Source organism: Podarcis filfolensis, assembly GCF_964270895.1.
Source record: "Podarcis filfolensis genome assembly, chromosome: W".
NCBI lineage: Eukaryota > Metazoa > Chordata > Lepidosauria > Squamata > Lacertidae > Podarcis > Podarcis filfolensis.
The window spans coordinates 40,879,890-40,901,085 of NC_139619.1; the positions used below are offsets into that span (position 1 = coordinate 40,879,890).

At 44.6% G+C, this 21,196-nt stretch overlaps 1 protein-coding gene across 1 annotated transcript in view; it reads left to right on the forward strand.

The window, feature by feature from the left end:
• Nucleotides 1-20,950, forward strand: part of LOC310753815 (inositol polyphosphate 5-phosphatase OCRL-like) — a gene marked incomplete at both ends in the record, with an annotated part of 65,742 nt that extends 44,792 nt beyond the window's left edge. The window contains one exon of the mRNA XM_083595149.1: nucleotides 20,884-20,950. Within this exon, the coding sequence (XP_083451275.1) occupies nucleotides 20,884-20,950 (67 nt within the window). The remainder of the gene's footprint in view (nucleotides 1-20,883) is intronic.
• Nucleotides 20,951-21,196: the final 246 nt, after the last annotated feature.

Sequence of the window (21,196 nt, forward strand, 5' to 3'; positions counted from 1 at the left end):
AAAACCAGCTTGGGGAGCTCAGATGAACAAGTCCCACTTTGGTGCAACTTGACCGGAATGACATGCACAGATGCTCCCTTCTTTTTCTGAGTTAAAGCAGCTCTTTTGGCTGAGGTGTGGCATGCAGCTGAAACAGTATTTAAGGAAGCTGAAGTATTCCGTTTGAAGCTCTGGGAGCTTGAAGAGAAACTCCAGGCGTTGCCAGCAACACTCCAGGAGCCGCAAGCCAGAGGTATTTTTGAGAATCCTGTCTTCACATGGCCCTCCCTCCCAATGGGTTTCAAGTCCCATCATCCCTGATGAGCGCTGGCCATGTTGGCTGGGGCTTAGGGGAGTCCCACCACAGTCTGGAGCCCAGTTCAGTGCGCCTTTGTGGGCAGCTGGTAGCCATGCCAAGGTCGCCTTCGCTGCGTGGAAGGGGTGGCCTCCCCCCCCACCCCCACCCCATGCGCAGGAGACCAGAGGCCAGTAGCAGACTGCGCATGTGCCTCGGAAGGGCACAAAGGTTTGCTGCCTCCTTGTGTGCCCATTTTCTTGCCAAAAAGAATAAAAATACAGCATATGGTTGCACATACCAGGCACCAATTTTAATGGTGGTTCTTTGCCTTTTCCTTCAGGTGAGGAACACGAGGAGGAGGAGCAGCAGCAGGAGGAGGAGAAGGAAAAATAAAGAAAATGGGGGGGTATATATTTTCCTATATATTTCTATTCTGAGTTCTATGTATTGCTTCTTTATTTAATAAAATTTATTTTAAAAAGCCTGCAAAGTAGTTTACCAAAACAAAAAACCAAAAAACCACCACAGCAGTAAAATCAAGAAAAATCAACAATCCTACTTTAAAACATACAAAAGCTAAAATATTAAAAGAGATGAAAATTTCTTCAACTTCCTAAGCTCCTAGGTATGCTTGCCTAAACAAGAATGCTTTTAGCAGGTGCCTGAAAAGTGTCTAGCAAAGGCACGTGCTTTGTTGCAAGAGGCGGGGAGTTCCAAAGGGCAGGTGCTGCCACACTAAACCATGCAGTACAGATATTCTGCGGAACCTGTGGTAGCGCTTGAAACTGTTAGAATTCCAGCTCCATGATTGCAGTCATGGGATTGTTGTCTATGTTTTGACTCTACAGAGTGGGAAGTGACGGCGACAGGATGTTTGTGTTCCTGTGTTCCGTGAAGTGGGACTATTGTCCTTTGTTCTTTTTCTCTTTGCTGTCTGATGCTCGAGAGAGAGGGAGCCATGTTGCAGTGCTCCGTGTGTGTGTTGATATGTAAATAAAGTCGATTAGCCAAAATGCTGAGTTGCTGAGGTCTGTCACGCATGATGCACAAACTCTGCGGATCCCTAAGTGTGCCGGTGTCGCTTGGCATCGGTCGCTGTGATGTTCGGGCTGAAGAAAGCTTATGAAGCTCCCAAACGATCGACCAGGAGGGAGGGAACATGCCAGTCGGGCACGTGTCTCTGCCAGGGTGCTACTCGAGTGTAGGCTGAACTCCTTGTGGGAATGTTCAGGGGTGCAGGAGAGGATATATTGTGAGATTATATCCTAATCCAACTTGTGCTAACAAGTTCCCAAAATATCAGCAGAGTTTATAGACATTCCACTTTCAGTTCGCAACGGTAACGCTTGCACAGGTTCGCTAGAACCTCTATAATAATTACTCTGGTATTCTCTCTTAAGGCATTACATGCCATAAATTTCATACCTGTGGTCCATAACTGTTCCCAGTCAGCCAACATAATGTTATGATATACAGGTGGTACATGACACCAGTCAAGTTTGCAAAAATCTATCATTTGCCCGATAATAAATGTTGGAAATGTAAAGAAAATGAAGGTACATTCTTTCACCTTTGGTGGACGTGCCTAAGGATTAAGGCTTTCTGGGAGATGATCTATAATGAAATGAAAAAGGTATTTAAATATACCTTCCTGAAGAAACCAGAGGCCTTTCTCCTGGGCATGGTCGGCCAACTGGTGCCAAAGAAGGATAGAACTTTCTTTATGTATGCAACATCAGCAGCAAGAATACTCATCGCAAAGTATTGGAAGACACAAGATTTACCCACCCGGGAAGAATGGCAGATGAAGTTGATGGACTACATGGAACTGGCGGAAATGACTGGCAGAATCCGAGACCAGGGAGAAGAGTCGGTAGAAGAAGATTGGAAGAAATTTAAAGATTATCTAAAGAAACACTGTAAAATTAAGGAATGTTAGAAGGATGCTGGAATGAAGTTATGTGGTTTTAGCAATAATGTTATAAAGTGGTATGTAAAAATGGATTGTTAACAGGTAAAAATGTAAAGTTACAATATATCAAGATAAAATATCAAGATAAAAGCAAAAATGGTAAGGACTTGCTGAAACAACTATTGAACTAGAATACAAAAAAGGGAGGCGTCAGGAGGTCAGGGAAACAAGCAAATGAAAGATAAGGCATGGGAAGAGTGATTTGTTTTTAATTGTTTTTATTTTTCTGTATTTTGTATTTTTTGTTTTCTTTTTTTTCTTCTTTTCATTTTTGTAACTTCTTTGAAACTTTAATAAATATTATTTTAAAAAAATATATATATAATAATTACTCTGGTAATTTCCCCTTTGTTCTCTCTTAAAATACAATTACTCACGTTCCTCAGAAATCTGCCCATGTAGAAAAGCGGTAGCAATGTCAATGTGTTTCACCCTCATTTTCTTGGAGGCTGCAATGCTCAAAAGCATTCTTGCGCTGCTGTACCTCACGGTTGGTGCAAAAACTTCATCATAGTCTTCACCAAAACGCTGTGAAAATCCCTGTGCTACAAGTCTAGCTTTGTAGCGCTGCACTTCTCCTTCTGACCCCTTCTTAACCTTGAAAACCCATTTACTGCCAATGGCCTTCTTACCGGGAGGCAGCTCAGTGAGTGTCCAGGTCTTGTTCTGATGCAGTGCATCCATCTCCTCCTGCGCGGCCTTCCTCCAGAGACTGGCTTCTGCAGCTGGCATCTCCTGTATCTCTTCCCAAGTGTATCTCCTGTATCTCTTCTTTGCCGACCCTGCAAAGTAGGACAGCCGTAATGGTAGGACACCTCTGTTGGTTCTGGACGAGCGCCTGACCTCTGGTTCTGCGACCGCATCAGCTTCCTCATCCTCCTCCAACGCAGGCATGTCCCCATCTGAGTCCTCCTCTTCGTCTCTGGTGCCGCCAGGGTTCTGGTCCTCTGCGTCTTCTGGTACGTTGCCTGTAGGGGGCGCTGTAACACTCGAAGGCAGATTATTACTTTGTGGGGTCTCAAAAGGGAAATATACAAATTCTTGAGTCCTTTCTGACTCCTCGGAAGAATCCACAACAGTGTTCTTAATGTCTACTTTTCCATATTCATCAAAATAAACCGCATGGTATGCATTTGTCTTACCAGTTTGTAAGTCCATAATTCTGTATCCTTTGCCTCCAGAGGCGTATCCCACAAGGATACCTGCTTTTGCCCTGGAGTCAAGCTTGTGTCTGTGTTCCTTGGGCACGTGGAAGTAACACGGACTTCCAAACACACGTATGTGCGACAGATTGGGAGCTTTCCCATGCCAAAGTTCAAATGGTGTGCGCTCTGCACCTTTAGTTGGCAGTCTATTCTGCAAATAGACCGACGTGTATACTCCTTCGGCCCACAGCTTCTGTGGCAAACATGCATCCTTTAGCATGCACCTTGTCATATCCATAATGGACCTAAATTTTCTCTCAGCTATGGCATTCTGCTGTGGTGTGTAAGACACCAAACTGGGAGGGGTGGCTAACACCCCAGAGGACAGGATCACACTTCAAAACGACCTTGACAGATTAGAGAACTGGGCCAAAACAAACAAGATGAATTTTAACAGGGAGAAATGTAAAGTATTGCACTTGGGCAAAAAAAAATGAGAGGCACAAATACAAGATGGGTGACACCTGGCTTGAGAGCAGTACATGTGAAAAGGATCTAGGAGTCTTGGTTGACCACAAACTTGACATGAGCCAACAGTGTGACGCGGCAGCTAAAAAAGCCAATGCAATTCTGGGCTGCATCAATAGGAGTATAGCATCTAGATCAAGGGAAGTAATAGTGCCACTGTATTCTGCTCTGGTCAGACCTCACCTGGAGTACTGTGTCCAGTTCTGGGCACCACAGTTCAAGAAGGACACTGACAAACTGGAACGTGTCCAGAGGAGGGCAACCAAAATGGTCAAAGGCCTGGAAACAATGCCTTATGAGGAACGGCTAAGGGAGCTGGGCATGTTTAGCCTGGAGAAGAGGAGGTTAAGGGGTGATATGATAGCCATGTTCAAAGATATAAAAGGATGTCACATAGAGGAGGGAGAAAGGTTGTTTTCTGCTGCTCCAGAGAAGCGGACACGGAGCAATGGTTCCAAACTACAAGAAAGAAGATTCCACCTAAACATAAGGAAGAACTTCCTGACAGTAAGAGCTGTTTGACAGTGGAATTTGCTGCCAAGGAGTGTGGTGGAGTCTCCTTCTTTGGAGGTCTTTAAGCAGAGGCTTGACAACCATATGTCAGGAGTGCTCTGATGGTGTTTCCTGCTTGGCAGGGGGTTGGACTCGATGGCCCTTGTGGTCTCTTCCAACTCTATGATTCTATGAATTGTGGTTACGTGTGCAATTCCTTCCTTGGCCAGGAGAGCCTGCATTTCATTTGAGCAGTACTCACCTCCATTGTCGCTCATTAACACAGCTGGAGCTCTCTGGAATTTATTCTTGACCATGGCAATGTATTCCTGGAGCTTGTCCACTGTCTCACTCTTCTCTTTGAGGAAATATACAACACAAGATCTCGAAAAGTCATCCAGAAATATTAAAATATATCCATTCTTTCCCAGTAAGGGAACATTCATGGGTCCACATATGTCAGTGTGCACTATGTCAAGCACTTTGTTGCTTCTTTGTTCTGCACAACGTGGAAATGAAGGTTTTACAGCCTTCTCAGTAATACAGCTTATGCACTTTGCTGGAGCTTTGTTGCTCTGCTTTACCTGCAAACCTCTTACAAGTTCTCTTTTCTGTAGATCCAGAATGACGTTGGTATCCCTATGTCCAAGCCTTCTGTGCCATAGGTCCAGATCTGCTTCATCCTTCTGGCTGGAATGTGCCACTTTTGCAGACTGGTTCTCTGAAAGATCAAGCTCATATACACCATTGATTAGCTTTGCTTGAGCAACCACTTTGCCATTTTTAGTCACCTTGCATTCTCCATTTCCAAATGTGATCTGGAAACCTTTCTTGTCCAAAGTGGACACGCTGATTAAATTGCAGCTCAGCTCTGGAACATACAAAACTCTAGAGATTGTGTTCTCAATGCATTCATTGTTTATATTGCATTTCAGACTCATGGAACCTGCACCTTTTGCTTTAACAATGTTGCCATCTGCAATTTCAATTTCAGATCCTTCTTCATCATTTATCTCATTAAAATAGTCCTTTTTATATGAAAAATGCGAGCTCGCTCCTGAATCAATTATCCATTTATTACGTCTATTCTCACGATTTTGGACAGTTAAATTCCTTTCTTGCAGTAGCCATGTGCATTCACATTTCCCCTTCTTTTCCCCTTTTGGCTGAAAGGGGTGGGGTTACTTTGCTTTAGGAGCCCTGCAATTCTTTGCAATATGTCCTTCTTTGTTACAATTGAAACAAATCACTTTCTTAGGCATCTCTTTGGACTTTGTACATTGCCTAGATGCATAACTGCTGTCCATGCTTCTAGCATTTCTCACTGGAGATTCAGCTCTATCTCTGCATTCTTCTTTTAAATAACCAATCAAGTCTTTAAAAGTCAGACCTTGTCTATGGTCCATCAAACTTATAAAAGCGCTAAAGCGTGGTCCAATCGATGATAACAAAAATGCTATCTTTGTATCTTCATCAAAAGCTTTGGGAGTCAGATCAATTCTTTGAATAATCTCAGTAAACTTGTTGATGTGCTCTGTGAATTCCTCTTTTGAATTCATCCTCACTCTGGTTAATTTACACACCAAGTTTCTGAAGCAGTTTATGCTAGATTCTCCATACACGCGCTCAATATCTTTTAAGATTTGAGACGCATCCTCTGTACTATTTATTAATGATAGCTGCTCATCACGAAGTCCACTCAAAATTATGTGTCTAGCTTCGCTGTTCATGCGTTTCCAAGCACTTATCTTGGCTAAATCTCCCTCAGACAATCCTGTAGGTTGAGGGTCTAAAGCTTCCAAAATGTGCTTATAATCTAAACATGCTATCAAGCGCTGCTTCCAGTGTATGAAATTGTGTTCATTCAGCACAGGCATTCCTAGCTTTGCATCACTATCAAAAGCTGCTCTAACCATCTTAAAATCCAAAATTTGAAAATTCTTCAAAATTTCAAAATCAAAATCTCAAAAATCTCAAAATACAAAACAATTCTTCACTGCCTTGGGTCACTGTGAACTCTGAGGGAAGGGGGGGGGGGTTGCTTAATCCCCACTGTACTATGGAACAAAGGACCATGTGCTTACCAGGAAGTTAACTCAGAAAAATATTACTCAACTCAAAATCACAATCCAACGCAATCCTTCAAAAATACGCAGAAATATGCAATACTGGGGCCACTAACCCTTTGTGGGAATGTTCAGGGGTGCAGGAGAGGATATATTGTGAGATTATATCCTAATCCAATTTCTGCTAACAAGTTCCCAAAATATCAGCAGAGTTTATAGACATTCCACTTTAAGTTCGCAAAGGTAACGCTTGCACAGGTTCGCTAGAACCTCTATAATAATTACTCTGGTAATTTCCCCTTTGTTCCCTCTTAAAATACAAGACATGACACAGTCTTTATAAAAGTATAAAAGAGTTTACTCACGTTCTGTTCACAATATGATCCCAGAAGGCAGACAGACTTTAAAAAGTTACATACACTTAGAATCTATCTTATACGAAGATAGTTCTTACCTCCTCTCTTGGCTGGGAGCCAAGAGAGCATCCTTAGATGTTTCCTCATCGAAGGAAGATGGCAGAGAGAGAGATATGGCTGCCTGCCCTGTGCTTTTATCATTTACCTGCACAGGTGAGGCCACACCCACCTCTGGTCACATGCGGAGGAAGTCCGTCCCCAGGAAGTTTACCTGCTTGCTAGACAGACATCCCTCCCCATTGACTGCTCCTGTGTTTACATCCCACACTCCTGGCAGAAACTACGGAAGGGGAGGTTTTAGTCATGGGGAATTCACCATGCTCTGAAAAGGAAAACATTGATTTCAACAGCAGGCCTGCACAGCAGCAATCTACTCGCCTGCGAGTCTCATCATGATCAGTGGGACTTCTTCCCGAGCCGGCGGTGCATAAGATGGGCTGCACCCCTTGCACCCAACTTGTACCTAGAACTCTGCACAAGCCTGCACCAGAGAAGAGTGGAGCTGGAAGGGACCCCTGACCGATGGCCCCCCGCCTTCTGTTTTTCCTCTCAGCCAGGACCGACAACAACGGAGACTGGAGGTGGGGGGAAAGATAAATTTTGACGAGGGAAAGGCAATGGGGCAGATTTGTCAGGCGCACACAGGCACAGCTTGAAGACTTTACGCAGAGAGGAACCCCACACGGGAGACACAGATACACAAGCACACAGAAGTCAATAACCCAAGAGTGGCTTCTAAGTGGGGGGTTGGCTGAGGACAGGGTGGGGCGAAAACATGTGGAGCTTTGCAGAGGGGAGGCAGAAAGTGTTCGTCAGAGGGAAACTCACTTTCCCTTTTTAGAAACCGGCCAAGATCCCTTCTGCATTTGCAGCGCTGCCCCCAAAGTGACCCTTTCAATCCACTTGATAGTCCAGCTGTAGGCGCTGGTCTTCCAGGTAGAATGAAAGGCGCACCCACCGATCCCGCTTCCTTCCTCTCCCCTTCCTGCCCCCCTCCGTTCTTTGCTCACCTGCCTCCTTCCCGTCCTCTCCCCTGCCTGCCTCCTCCAGCCGGGAGCGCCCACCCACGACCCCCAGCTTCCCAAGCCACCAGTGAATGTCCCCCCCCCCCCCGCAGGATGACACCCAGTGCGGACCGCCCCCACCCTGCTCCGCCACTGCTCTGGAAGAAGCTGTTCTGCTGAGAGCAGGACATCTCTGAAGACTCGGCTGGGGTTCTGTAATCTCTGGTGATACATCCCACTGGCTGAGGTGTGGTGAGCTGCAGACTGACTCCCACAAGTCACCAGCTGAGAGGTCCATGGTCCAGATGCCACTACACCCATAGGTGCTGAAAAGTACCAACTTGAATGGCTCTGAAAGGAAATCAGACAAATTCAACGTTGAGATTTCTATGCTGTCCATCGGACTGGGTTGCCCCAGCCATTCTGGGCGCTCCCAGCAAATTGAAACATCCAAAACAGTAAAACACCCCAAAATCTTTCCGGTACCGAAGCCAATTGGATTGACTGTTGAATCTTCTTCCAAGTACTTTGGAAAGGACAGGAGCTTTCCCTGCACTTGAGAGCAGTCAGCTAACGTAGGGGTACAGGACAGGCCACAGGCCACTCCCAGCTCAATCCCCTCACCTCAGCATCGGCCGCCTGAGGCAGCTGCCTCACTCTGGCTCATCAGAGGTCCGGCCCTGCTTGGGAATATGAGTGGGAGAGGGCCATTGCACTCAGGTCCTGCTTATGGGCTTGTTGTGAGCCTCTGCTGGGCAACTATGGGGAACAAGGTGCTGGACTAGATCATCCATTGGTCTAATCCAGAAGGACTGTTCTTACATCCGGGGTGGACTGGAGGCAACTCCAACTTGCAAAAAGCCCTGGAACACCAAGGATTGCAGACTCCCACACTCGCAAGCAAATGAACTATTGCTTCGCTTCTTAAACCAAAATAAAAAAAAACAAACCCCTTTTGCCAAGCTTGGCGACCACGTCCAGTAGCAAACAGACCAATGAAAGTTGCATTTTTGCGTGGGTAGGAAGGGTGTCATTTTCCTTTGGCTGATTTAGGTCCTCGGCTTTTAGACTCCAGAACTGGCACAAACAGGGATGGAACTCTGCTTCAGTTCAAAGGGAGGTATGATTGGCAGGCAAGGTGACACAGCCAGTTATGTGGAAGGGAGGAGGAGGAGGGTGGGGAGGTCACAAGGGAGGAAAGAGCTCTGCACCTCAGCTCGGAATTCTTTTGGAAGAGTGGAGGGGAACAGAGGAAACCTTTCTTCCCTTTCAGTCTTTTCTCTCCCCCCCTCCTTTTTCCTTTCCCCCCCTTTTTTAAGAATATGCTATACGGAATTTCCGAGGGGGAAATTCGCTAGGGATCTCGCCTTCCCCAGAAACCCCTCCACATACCTAGGGCGCGAGACAATGAGCTCGAGAAAGCCCTTTCCTTCCCCTGTCGCACCAAGCACCACATCTTTTTTTATGAAGAAAAGACCCTGCTTCCCTCTTTCTGGTATGAAACCGTATCAATATGAACGGGGACTTGGGCATGAACTCTGTATTTACATACTGCTGCGTATAGCCCAATCAAAAGCATCGGATTTGGACAGCTAGCCAATAGCGGATAGCGGCCTCTAGTGGACAGAATCTTTCTTGTGCCGCTGCCTGTTTCCGTTCTGCGGAGCAGTGGAGCTTTGCCAGCGTGACTGAGCTCCTGAGTGGCCGCCTGCTGAGAGAACAATGGACTCAGTCCATCAAAAGCCCATTAACTGGTTTCTATTGCCAAAAGTGATCCTTTGTTGCAAGAAATCTGTCAAGCCACTTCGCTTATGGACTGCCGGCTTAGGAAAAGCCCCTCACTTCAGAAAATCCACCCCCTGCATCAATTTCCTCCATTCCAACGCCATTCTTGCCCTTAAGGAAAGGACTCTTTCCCCCTCTATCTCCCGCCATAATCCCTCAAGTGTGAGGACACGTGTACACCCAGGGAAGTGCCCAAAGGTGACAATTACTGAGCAGTTAGTTGGCCAAAGAAACCAAGAGCCCATCACCAGACTTGCACCAGGGTATGGATGTGCAGGAGGGGCGCGGGTGGCGCTGTGGTCTAAACCACAGAGCCTAGGGCTTGCAGATCGGAAGGTCGGCGGTTCGAATCCCCGCGACGGGCTGAGCTCCCGTTGCTCGGTCCCAGCTCCTGCCAACCTAGCAGTTCGAAAGCACGTCCAAGTGCAAGTAGATCAATAGGTGCCGCTCCGGCGGGAAGGTAAACGGCGTTTCCGTGCGCAGCTCTGGTTCGCCAGAAGCGGCTTAGTCATGCTGGCCACATGACCCGGAACCTTTATGGCGGCTCCCTCGGCGGCCAATAAGGTGAGATGAGCGCTGCAACCCCGAGTCGGTCACGACTGGACCTAATGGTCAGGGCTCCCTTTACCTTCAGCTTTACTTAAGAGGTGCCTTCACATGTTTGCCTGTGTTAAGCTTGTACTGAGTGAGAAGTCTGGACATGTTTGCCTATGGCCTGTCCACCGTCCCTCAGACCTGTGGGAATGTTCAGGATGCAGGAGAGGATATATTGTCTGATTATATCCTTATCCAACTTGTCTTAACAAGTTCCACAATTTAGCAGAGTAACATTCCCCTCTTCTAAAATTGGCAGCGGATGCGTTTGCTCAGGCTCGCTAAAGCCTCTATAATAACTGTTCTGGTATTTTCCCCTTATTCCCTCATAAAAGATAAGACACGACACAGTCTTCCATAAAAGTATAAAAAGAGTTTACTCACATTCTGTTCACAATCGGATCCCAGAAGGCAGACTTAGCTTAGAAAAGTAACATACACTTGAAAACTATTCCATAAGAAGACAGTCCCTTTGTCCTCTCTTGGCTGGAGGCCAAGAGGGCATCTTTGGCTAAGCAGATGTTGCTTCTTCGATGCATGTGGTGAAAGAGAGAGAGATGGCTGCCCTGCCCTGTGCTTTTGTTGTTACCTGCACAGGTGAGGCCACACCCACCTTTAGTCACATGTAGAGGAAGTTTGTCCCAGCCCAGATTCCTATGCCCCACAAATAACCCAGAGATGCATTTTGAGTAAGAGGATACATTCTACTCATGTTAAAACACGCTGATTCCTGGACCAGCGATTGAGAAGGCGATTGGGTCTGTATGCAATGTATTCTGGGTGACCGTGGGAAGTTTTAAAAGTCAATGTCACCCCATGTTCGGGGTTCTTACTCCTGTGGGAACCTGTTGCGCAACAAAAAAAGATCTTGGTCTCCTGACCGCTGTTTTGCTCCAATTTGTGGCTGGAATCTCCTTCATTTCTGACCGCAAGTACCCGCGGGCTCTGCCCGACGAGCTGGGCTGTTGAGTAGCCTCACACCCCGGAATTTTCCTCATCAATGCCAACTCACCCATAGAGGCAGAATAGGAAGCCAGCCCTCCAGGACTTGCTCCTCTGCTGTAAACATAGTTAAAGTTGAGCTGCAGCTAGTAAGACCAAGCACTGGGCGCCTCTCACAGAACCAAAGGCTAAAATTGGGTCGAGTGCTTCTCTCCAGAATCTCTTTCCAGGATGATGGCTTCACATGCCTCCTTCTAATAGCAAATTCATCTGGGGAGACCCGATAGACGGCGGCCAAACACATGGAAAGCACATTTGGTGGTGGGGAATAAGAGGGTGCTGCTCCACAAACCTTAAAAAGCACCCTCTCCAATGGCATGGCACTTGGATGACCCTGTGGTTCTACCCCTGGGGCTGAGGGTGATGAAACAATTCCTGAGACAGCTAAAGTGCTGGTGGTGAAAAACCCACTTCAAATGAGACCACACACGGGTTAGAGCTCAACGTCGAGCCTACCAAGTGGCGATAGCGACGGTGAGGAGGACCATTGTTGCTGGATCTGTTGGTGAAAACAGTACCAGGAGACTCTTTCAGGTGGTTCACAGTCTAACAGAACCACCTTTGCCATCAGGGTCTGATACAGAGTCCAAGATCTCCTGTAATGAATCCTGTCATGAGTTTTTCTGCAGATAAAAAGAGGTAGACTCCACCAAGGGAGGAGGGTGCCAGAGCTCTGCCTAGTCAGAGACATAGTATGGCTTGCCAGTTCCCGGGGCCACGTGGAGGAGGGGGTAGGAGGGAGGGAAACAGACGGAGTATGCATGCGCATTCGACTGCCTAATGGCATCCACATCACCCAGGGGATCACAGCCACAGAGATAAGAAAAGAAGAGCCATCCCATTGTCTGGAGAGGTCACTTACCTGATTGCATGGACAAGCCGTTGTCATCGGACCCCAGTGATGGAAGCGTGCAGCTGTATTGAGGCAGCACTAACAATTTTGTGCCTGGGGCGACTGCCCCTGTGCCCCCGCAGCCCACTACGCCACTGGGTCTAGTCAAGTTGGATGCGATCCATTACAACCTGTTGCCTCTGAGGATGTGGACAGACTTGAACGAGTGAAACCTACCACCTGAAGAAGTGATTGTTCAACTGCTTATTAAAAAGACATATTTGGACCTGGCCATTATGTCCAATTATTGTCCAGTCTCAAACTTACCATTCCTGGGTCACTGAACAACTCCAGGCATGTCTGGAGAATAATGCAAAATATAGATGTCTTGGTAAAATCTCAGGATATACTATAAATAGGTCCAAATCAGAGTTGATGTTATTAGGAAATATATATTTTTGTTCAACTGTTTAAACAATACCAATTTCATACTTGTACAGAAAATGTTAATTATCTAGGCACATTACTACCATGAGATTTATCAGCAAAGTATTCCCCTCAGCTCTTCCTCCTGACTAGGCGGCTTCTGTGGGAGAAGAGAGCTGTCACGTGCCTTGCCCGCTACCTTTTTAACAACCCAGCTGACCTCAGTGCATTTTGTCCTTTCCCTCAGGCAGCAAAATGTCTTAGGCTTGCCTTGGGAATAAGTACTCGCCAAGCTGCAATGTTTTGTTTCAGAACCCACTCGCATAAATTTAAAAAGGAAAAGAAGGGAATGTTTTTTTTAAAAAAAAATGATGTGCCCAGAACTCCTTTCTCTGATCAGTGAGTAAGCCCAAACAGCTCCCACACATCTGGCCTTAGGACTTCCAGAGCGGATGTGTGATCCCAAGCCATTGTTTGACATGCCATATTTTTCATTTCAGCATTGGAGCGCTCTTGCAGAGACTGTCCCTTTGTTCAGAATGTCACAGGCCCAGAGTGAAAAACTGACACTCCTAATTTCAAGCTCAGGCCCTCCAGGTGTTTCTGGACTCCAGATCCTATAACCCCAGACCATTGGTCATGATGGTGATGGGCATTGGAGACCAGCAAAATCTGGAGGGACACAGATTCCCCACCTCAGCTGTAGAAAAATATGCTTTACTGTCTTAAGGCAGGCTTTGAAATGTGGATCCAGCAACTTCTGAGTTAAGGGGCAGACCAGCGATAGCTGATCCCATTTCAGGCTGAGGGCCACACTGATTCATGGTCAACATGTCAAAGTAAGTGCCACTGAAGTGTAAAAGCGGGTGCAGGCATATATATTTTTAAGGACCACATTGTTTGGGGCTTGGTGGAGTCACGAAAAGCTTTGGACCTCACAGAATAACAGCAAGGGATCCTCAGGAGAGGTCAGTTATAACAGTATTATTTTCCCCGTATGTGGGGTGGAGTGGGGGGGGGGCAGGGCTTATAAAGTGAAGTTGATCCTCCACTGTGGGTTAAAAAGATAAAGGTAAAGGTACCCCTGCCCGTACGGGCCAGTCTTGACAGACTCTAGGGTTGTGCGCTCATCTCACTCTAGAGGCCGGGAGCCAGCGCTGTCCGCAGACACTTCCGGGTCACGTGGCCAGCGTGACGAAGCTGCTCTGGCGAGCCAGCACCAGAGCAGCACACGGAATGCCGTTTACCTTCCCGCTATAAAACGGTACCTATTTATCTACTTGCACTTAAGGGTGCTTTCGAACTGCTAGGTGGGCAGGAGCTGGGACCGAACGACGGGAGCTCACCCCGCTGCGGGGATTTGAACCGCCGACCATGCGATCGGCAAGTCCTAGGCGCTGAGGTTTTACCCACAGCGCCACCCGCGTCCCGTTCCACTGTGGGTTACTTTTGTTCAAAGCAAGATTCCTCTGGAGGGAGAGGATGTTGCAAAGTAAGTCAGAGGCAAAGCAGCCCCAAGCCAGGTTCTGTGTTTGCACACATGATTTGCAGTGAGCCAAGGGCTGAATTGCTGCTGTTGTTTCATAGCCCAGAACAGCAGGTGTAGGCGAAAGGTCTAAAGTTAGACAACCAGGTCTTGGTCAAGGCATCCGCTGACCAGCAGGCCATAGAGAAGAGGAACGTCAGCATTTCAACTCTGAGCCAAAGGTTTGGCTTTTGCTATTTTTGGACACCCTTGGTCATGAGCCAAGTGTGATTCTCGAACTGTGAATGCTGACTTTGCCAAATCCATACAGGCCCTTTTCATCTCTCATGCTCAGGAAGTAGCAGCCACAGCTCAGGAGAGGATTTTTCATTTGCTCCTTTTCCATGGGGTGGGGAAAACTCAACACTTTTAATCTTGTCTTATTTTTATGCAAATTGGGTGGTCTGCACCCTCTCTTTAGCACAGATGGCCTGCAGGAGAATTTCCTGTCCTTAAAAGTAAAACTGAACTTTTTTGGCAGTGCAACTGCAGGGAAGGCATTGTCTGCCACGTTTGCAGTTGAAGGCAGAGCTTGGGGGGCGGGGGCAGGAATGTTCAGCAGAGGGCAACCAAAATTATCAAGGGGCTGGAGCAACTCCCAGATGAGAAGCTAAAACATTTGGGGCTTTCTAGTTTAGGGGGGAAATGAGTAAGGGAGGACACGGTCAGGGGTACACGCATAGTGTAGAGAAAGTGGAATGCGGTAAGTTTTTCATCCCTCCATAATTCCAAAACCCAATGGGGTCATCCAATTGTGGGTTACTGGGTGGTTGTTGTTTTTATTTTGATTACAGTCGTACCTTGGAAGTTGAATGGAATCAGTTCCGGGAGCCAAAACGTTCAAGAACTAAGCTGTTTGAAAACGAAGGTACAAGAGCAAAAAAAGAGGACAGCCTGAGGCACTGCCAGCCTGAGCTGGGAAAAGAGGTGGGCGGGGTCGCCACTGCCATGCCCCTTTCCCCAGCTCGGGCTGGCAGGGGCCATGACGGGCAGAGCAGCCCACTCCCGAGCCACCTGAGCCCGAGACCCCACCAACTCCCCCTCAACCTGGACATTTCCTTTAAAATGTAAAAAATCGCCCAGATAGGCATGTTGGTCCCCCAAAAGAGGACATGTCCGGGTTTCCCCAGACATATGGCAACCCTAAATTGTCGTGGAAGATGACCCTGAAAATACTGGCAAAGCCTTGTATGGTACGGCATGGAAAGGGGAACTAGAATAAAGGACTGAAGGGGCTGCATTAGTGAGGTTGTTAGAGCAAGTTTCCTTGGAATGAGGCTCAGCAGAGACTGTGGTGTCTTTATGATATATGGTTTATTCACACACATATACAACCTGAGCCGAAGATGGAGAGGCTCACAGCATTAACGCCCCAGAAGGTCTTGCTTCTTCCAGTTACAGCCTTCGAATCAAGAAGAAATCAGGCATGGCTCTCTCTCTGTGACTTCTGCCAACTTCCAGCCCAGCTCTCTCTTTTTTTTTTTTATAAAATTTTTATTGGTTTTTTAACACTTAATAATAGACAATACAAAACAATACAGAAACAAACAAACATATAAACACGTATAATTTCTTCACATTTTTTCTTAAACCTTCTTTCATCGACTTCCTCATACCTCCCCTTTCTGCATCCCTGTTTTAAGGTTTTCCAGCAAGCCCCAATGTCAACTTATAACACTTTTTTTCCCTTTGAATCCTTTTTCTCATATCCAATTATTTTTCCCCGCAATTCTGTTTTACCTGACCCAAAACATTTTAGCACTCATTAATTTTGCAACAGTTCTTGAGATAAACTTTAAATTTCTTCCAATCTTCTTCCACCGTCTCTCTCCCTTGGTCACGGATTCTGCCAGTCATCTCCGCCAGTCCCATGTAGTCAATCACCTTGGTCTGCCATTCTTCCAGTGTGGGTAGTTCTTGTGTCTTCCAGTACTTTGCTAGAAGTACTCTTGCTGCTGTTGTAGCATACATAAAAAACATCCTATGTTTCCTTGATACCAATTGGCCCACCATGCCCAGGAGAAAGGCTTCCGGTTTCTTCACAAATGTGCATTTAAGCACCTTCTTCATTTCATTATAAATCATTTCCCAGAAGACCTTAATCCTTGGGCACGTCCACCAAAGGTGGTAAAAGGTACCTTCAGTTTCCTTACATTTCCAACATTTATTATTGGGCATGTGGTAAATTTTTGCAAGCTTGACTGGAGTCATGTACCACCTATAGATCATTTTCATAATGTTTTCTCTTAAGGCATTACATGCCGTAAACTTTATACCGGTGGTCCATAGCTGTTCCCAGTCAGCAAACATAATGTCATGACCGATATCTTGTGCCCATTTAATCATAGCTGATTTAACCGTCTCATCCTGTGTATTCCATTTCAACAGCAAGTTATACATTCTTGACAAATTTTTAGTACTGGGTTCCAAAAGCTCTGTTTCTAATTTTGACCTCTCCACCTGGAATCCAATTTTCCTGTCCTGTTTAAAAACTTCATTTATCTGATAGTAATGTAACCAATCTCTTACTTTTGACTTCAGTTTCTCGTAACTCTGCAGTTTCACTTTTCCCTCCTCATATTCTATAATTTCCCAATATTTTGGCCATTTTGATTCCATATTAAGTTTTTTCACTTCCTTAGCTTCCATTGGTGACAACCACCTAGGGGTTTTGTTTTCTAACAAATCTTTATACCGGGTCCACACATTATATAATGCTTTCCTAACAATATGGTTTTTAAAACCTTGATGAGCTTTAACCTTGTCATACCATATATACGCATGCCAGCCGAATCTATTATTGAACCCTTCCAGATCCAAAATGTCTGTATTTTCAAGAAGCAGCCAGTTTTTCAGCCAGCAGAAAGCCGCTGATTCATAATAAAGCTTTAAGTCCGGCAGGGCAAACTCCCCTCTTTCTTTTGCATCTGTTAATATCTTAAATTTTATTCTGGGCTTTTTGCCCTGCCAGACAAATTTAGATATATCTTTCTGCCACCTCTTGAAACATTCCATTTTGTCCAAAATCTGCAATGTTTGAAACAAAAACAGCATTCTCGGCAAGACGTTCATCTTGATAACTGCAATTCTGCCCAACAAGGAAAGTCTCAAATTTGACCATGTTTCTAGATCTTTCTTAACTTCTGACCAACATTTCTCATAATTGTCTTTAACTAAGTTCACATTCTTAGATGTCAAATTAATCCCTAGGTATTTCACCTTCTTTGCTACTGTCAGACCAGTTTCACTCTGAAACTTCTCCCTTTCAACAGCTGTTAAATTTTTATCCAGTACTTTCGTTTTCTGTTTGTTCAGCTTAAAACCTGCTACTTGACCAAATATTTGTATTAATTCTAAGACTCTTTTCGTACTAGTGTCTGGCTCTTGCAAGGTTAAAACTAGGTCATCTGCAAATGCTCTCAGTTTATACTGTTTAGCTCCGACCTGAATCCCTTTAACCAGCTGATCCTCTCTAATCATGTTTAATAAGACCTCCAGGACCGATATAAAAAGTAGTGGGGATATTGGGCATCCCTGTCGTGTCCCTTTCTCAATAGCAAGCTCTTCTGTAACCACATTATTTACAATCAATTTTGCTTTTTGTTCAGAATAAATTGCACTTATACCATTTTCAAAACCTTGGCCTACCCCCATCCCTTGAAGATTCTTTCTCATAAACTTCCAAGAAATGTTGTCAAAGGCCTTCTCCGCGTCCACAAATATTAAAACTGCCTTAGTGTTAATATTAACTTCCAATAACTCCATAATGTCTATTATGTTTCTCACATTGTCTGACAAATGTCTTCCTGGAAGAAAGCCCGCTTGGTCCTTATGAATCTCCCCCACCAAAACTCTTTTCAGTCTTTTTGCCAAAATGTCTGCAAAAATTTTGTAATCCACATTGAGTAGTGATATAGGGCGGTAGTTCTTAACCTGGTTTTTTTCAGTCTCTGTCTTTGGTATAAGTGTAATGTAAGCTTCTTTCCACGATTCAGGTGCCTTCTTCCCCTCTAAAATTTCGTTGCAGACCTCCTTCAACGGTTGCATAAGCCATTCTTTCAAAGCTTTGTAATATCTGGAGGTCAGTCCATCAGGTCCTGGAGATTTTCCCAATTGCATATTTTGAATGGCTCCCTCAATTTCTTGGTCAGTTATCTTCTGGTTCAAAATCACTCTACTTTGTTCAGAAATTTTTTGTAATCCATATTTTTTAAGAAATTCTTCTATTTCTTTTTCATTCACCGGCCCTTGTGCATAAAGTCTCTTGAAATAACTCTGAAAACAGTTTCTAATCTCATTTGGTTTATAAATGTTCTTTCCCTCCACTTCTAAATTGGTAACCGTATTCTGTTTTTGTCTCTTCTTCAATTGCCATGCCAGAAATTTCCCACATTTATCTGCCGATTCAAATGTCCTTTGTCTCATTTGTTTTATTTTCCATTCTATCTCTTGGTTCATCAATTCCATATATTGTCTCTGGTAAAACTTAATTTCTCTCAAAATTTCATGTGACTTTGGTTTAGATCTCAGTCTTTTTTCTCCTTCTTTTATCTTTTCCAAAATCTTATCCTTTTGCTCATTCTGTCTCTTCCTTTTTATGGCATTCTGTTGTATTAAAAAACCTCGCATGACGGCTTTACTTGCGTCCCAAATTACTCTTTTTTCCACTTCTGTTCTCAGGTTTATCTCAAAGTAATCCTTTATTGCTTTCTGGGCCTTTTTGTACACCTCTTCATCTCTAAACAGGGAGTCATTCATCCTCCATCTAAAGGAACCAGCTGTTGTTGGGTTCATCTCCATCTTTACGGCGTTATGGTCGGAACAAGTCTTTGGGCAGATTTCCACTTTTTTAATCTTTGGTGCCATCCCACTAGATATCCAATTCTAGTCCAAGTCATTTTTGCCTCAGAGAAAAAAGTTCCCTCTCTCTCAAGAGGGTTTCTTGTTCTCCAAATGTCAATCAGGTTCATGTTGTCAGTCATTTCAAAAAGGTCTTAGGTAGTCTCCCATCCTTGGAGACCACCTGTCTTTGTGCTTTATCCATATTTGTAGAGACCACTCCATTCATGTCTCCCATTAAAATTACATTATAGTCTAGATAGTCCATTAGTGTCTCGTGCAATTTCTTAAAGAATTCTGACTTCCCTTCATTCGGTGCATAGACTCCTATTACCAATAATTTTTCTCCTTGAACTTGAATTTCAATTGCCAAATATCTTCCTTGTTCATCTTTAAATTTTAGTTTAGGTACCAATCTTTCCTTTGCATAAATTACCACTCCTCTTTTCTTCACTTTGTCAGATGAAATAAATTCTTGTCCTAATCTTTTATTAATGAGTAGTTTTCGATGTATTCTGGTCACATGAGTTTCTTGTAAGCAAATCAAGTCTAATTGTTCTTTTTTCAAAATATGAAACACCTCCCTCCTTTTTCTAGGATGGTTCAGTCCATTACAATTCCAGCTTAAAATTTGCAGAGACATCTTGTTTTTTTTACTTAGATACTCCTCCAACTGCTCCAAGTAAACCTTCTTCTGTTAATGTTTTAGCTCCAAAAGATAAGTTTGAAATATCCGGTATTTTTGCTGAGTCTGTAGTTTCCACCGTTTCCTTCTGAAGGTCCTCCTCGTTCCTTGCCAAAAATTGTTCTTTATCTAGCACTGTTTTTATCTTGATTTTCTTTCCTTTGTAATTGAAGGACAGGCCTTGCGGGAACTCCCATCTGAATGGTATGTTGTTCTTTCTCAGTAAAGTGACCAAATCCTTATAGTAGGTCCTGACTTCCAAGATATATTTAGGAATATCTTTAAAAATCTGAACACGAAAATCTCCAATCTCAAGAGCTCTTTGAAAATGTAAATTTAGTATCTTGTCCCTCTCCTCCTGAGATCTCAAAGTTATTAAACAATCTCTAGGGCTCTTTCTGTTTTGTTTCCTGCCCAGTCTGAAAGCAGTTGTTATCTTAAATTCCTCTTCTTTCAAGCTGTCCTGCCAAAATTCCAGAAATTCTTTTGTAAGATATTCTGTCAGATTGTCCTTTTCATTTTCTGGAATCAATCTTAATCTTAGATTTCTGTTTTTCCTCTGTAATTCCAATAAAGACAGGGCAGCATCATGTTCTTCTAGCTTTTTACAGACTGGCACCAACTTTTCCTGTGTATTTTCTGCAGAAACTTTCGCTTCTTCTGCAGAGGTTTTCGCTTCCTCTGCAATCTTTCTGGTTGCCTCCCTTTCTTGAACTAATTTATTTATTGTCTCTGTATTTTTATCTATTTTTGTTGACAGTTCATTCAGCTGTTTAGAATTTTCAGTGCTCTGCTTCGTAAGCGCTTCCAGAGATTCGTTTATTCTAACTAATGCATTGGCCACAGCTGCAGCATCCATGGGAGAAGTCATAACAGGTGCAACTGGATTTGTTACTGAGGCCCTTCTCTTTTGTTCCACTTTTCCTTTAGCTCTCGTTACTCTTGCTTCTATTGGGCCACTCATGTCCCAAGGTCATTCCCACGGGAATAGCTTTCAAATGGGAAATTCCACAGGCCTGTTTCTCACAGTAAAAATTGCAGCAATTGTAACAATTTTTCTGCGGCCTCTAGAGGGAGCCGCTCAAAGTTCCAAGTACCAAAAACAAAAAGTTCCCTTCAAAAGAAAAACAATAGTAACAGACTATTCCAATATTCTCCAAATATACTCAGATGTATCTTTCCAGAGTGCCCATTTGTATCCAATAAAGTGTTTACTTGTTGCAAAAGGTGTAAAGAGCCAACTTTGTTACCAGTCTCTAAATGACAGCTCTCCGTCTCGGTGACTCACTTTCCAGGCAGTTCTCCCCAAGGGTTCAGAACGGCAGAAGTCTCCCCTTCTATGCTTCTTCCGTGCAGGTATAACAGTTCACAATTCCCCCCCCCCCCTGCCCCTGCCTGCTGCGGGGGGGAATTAAGTCCAATGTCTGAGTCCGTTAAGTTTAAAGCTGCTTCCTGTCAAATTGCAGCTTCCTATTTCATTGCTTTGTTTACATGCAGTCCGAGGAAGGCAGACTTCCTTATTTTTTGCCTTCTCCGTTTTCAGCCAAATTCTTGAAATTTCTTTTAATAATATCTTTCCGTCTTACTCACGGGTAATCCAATTCAGTC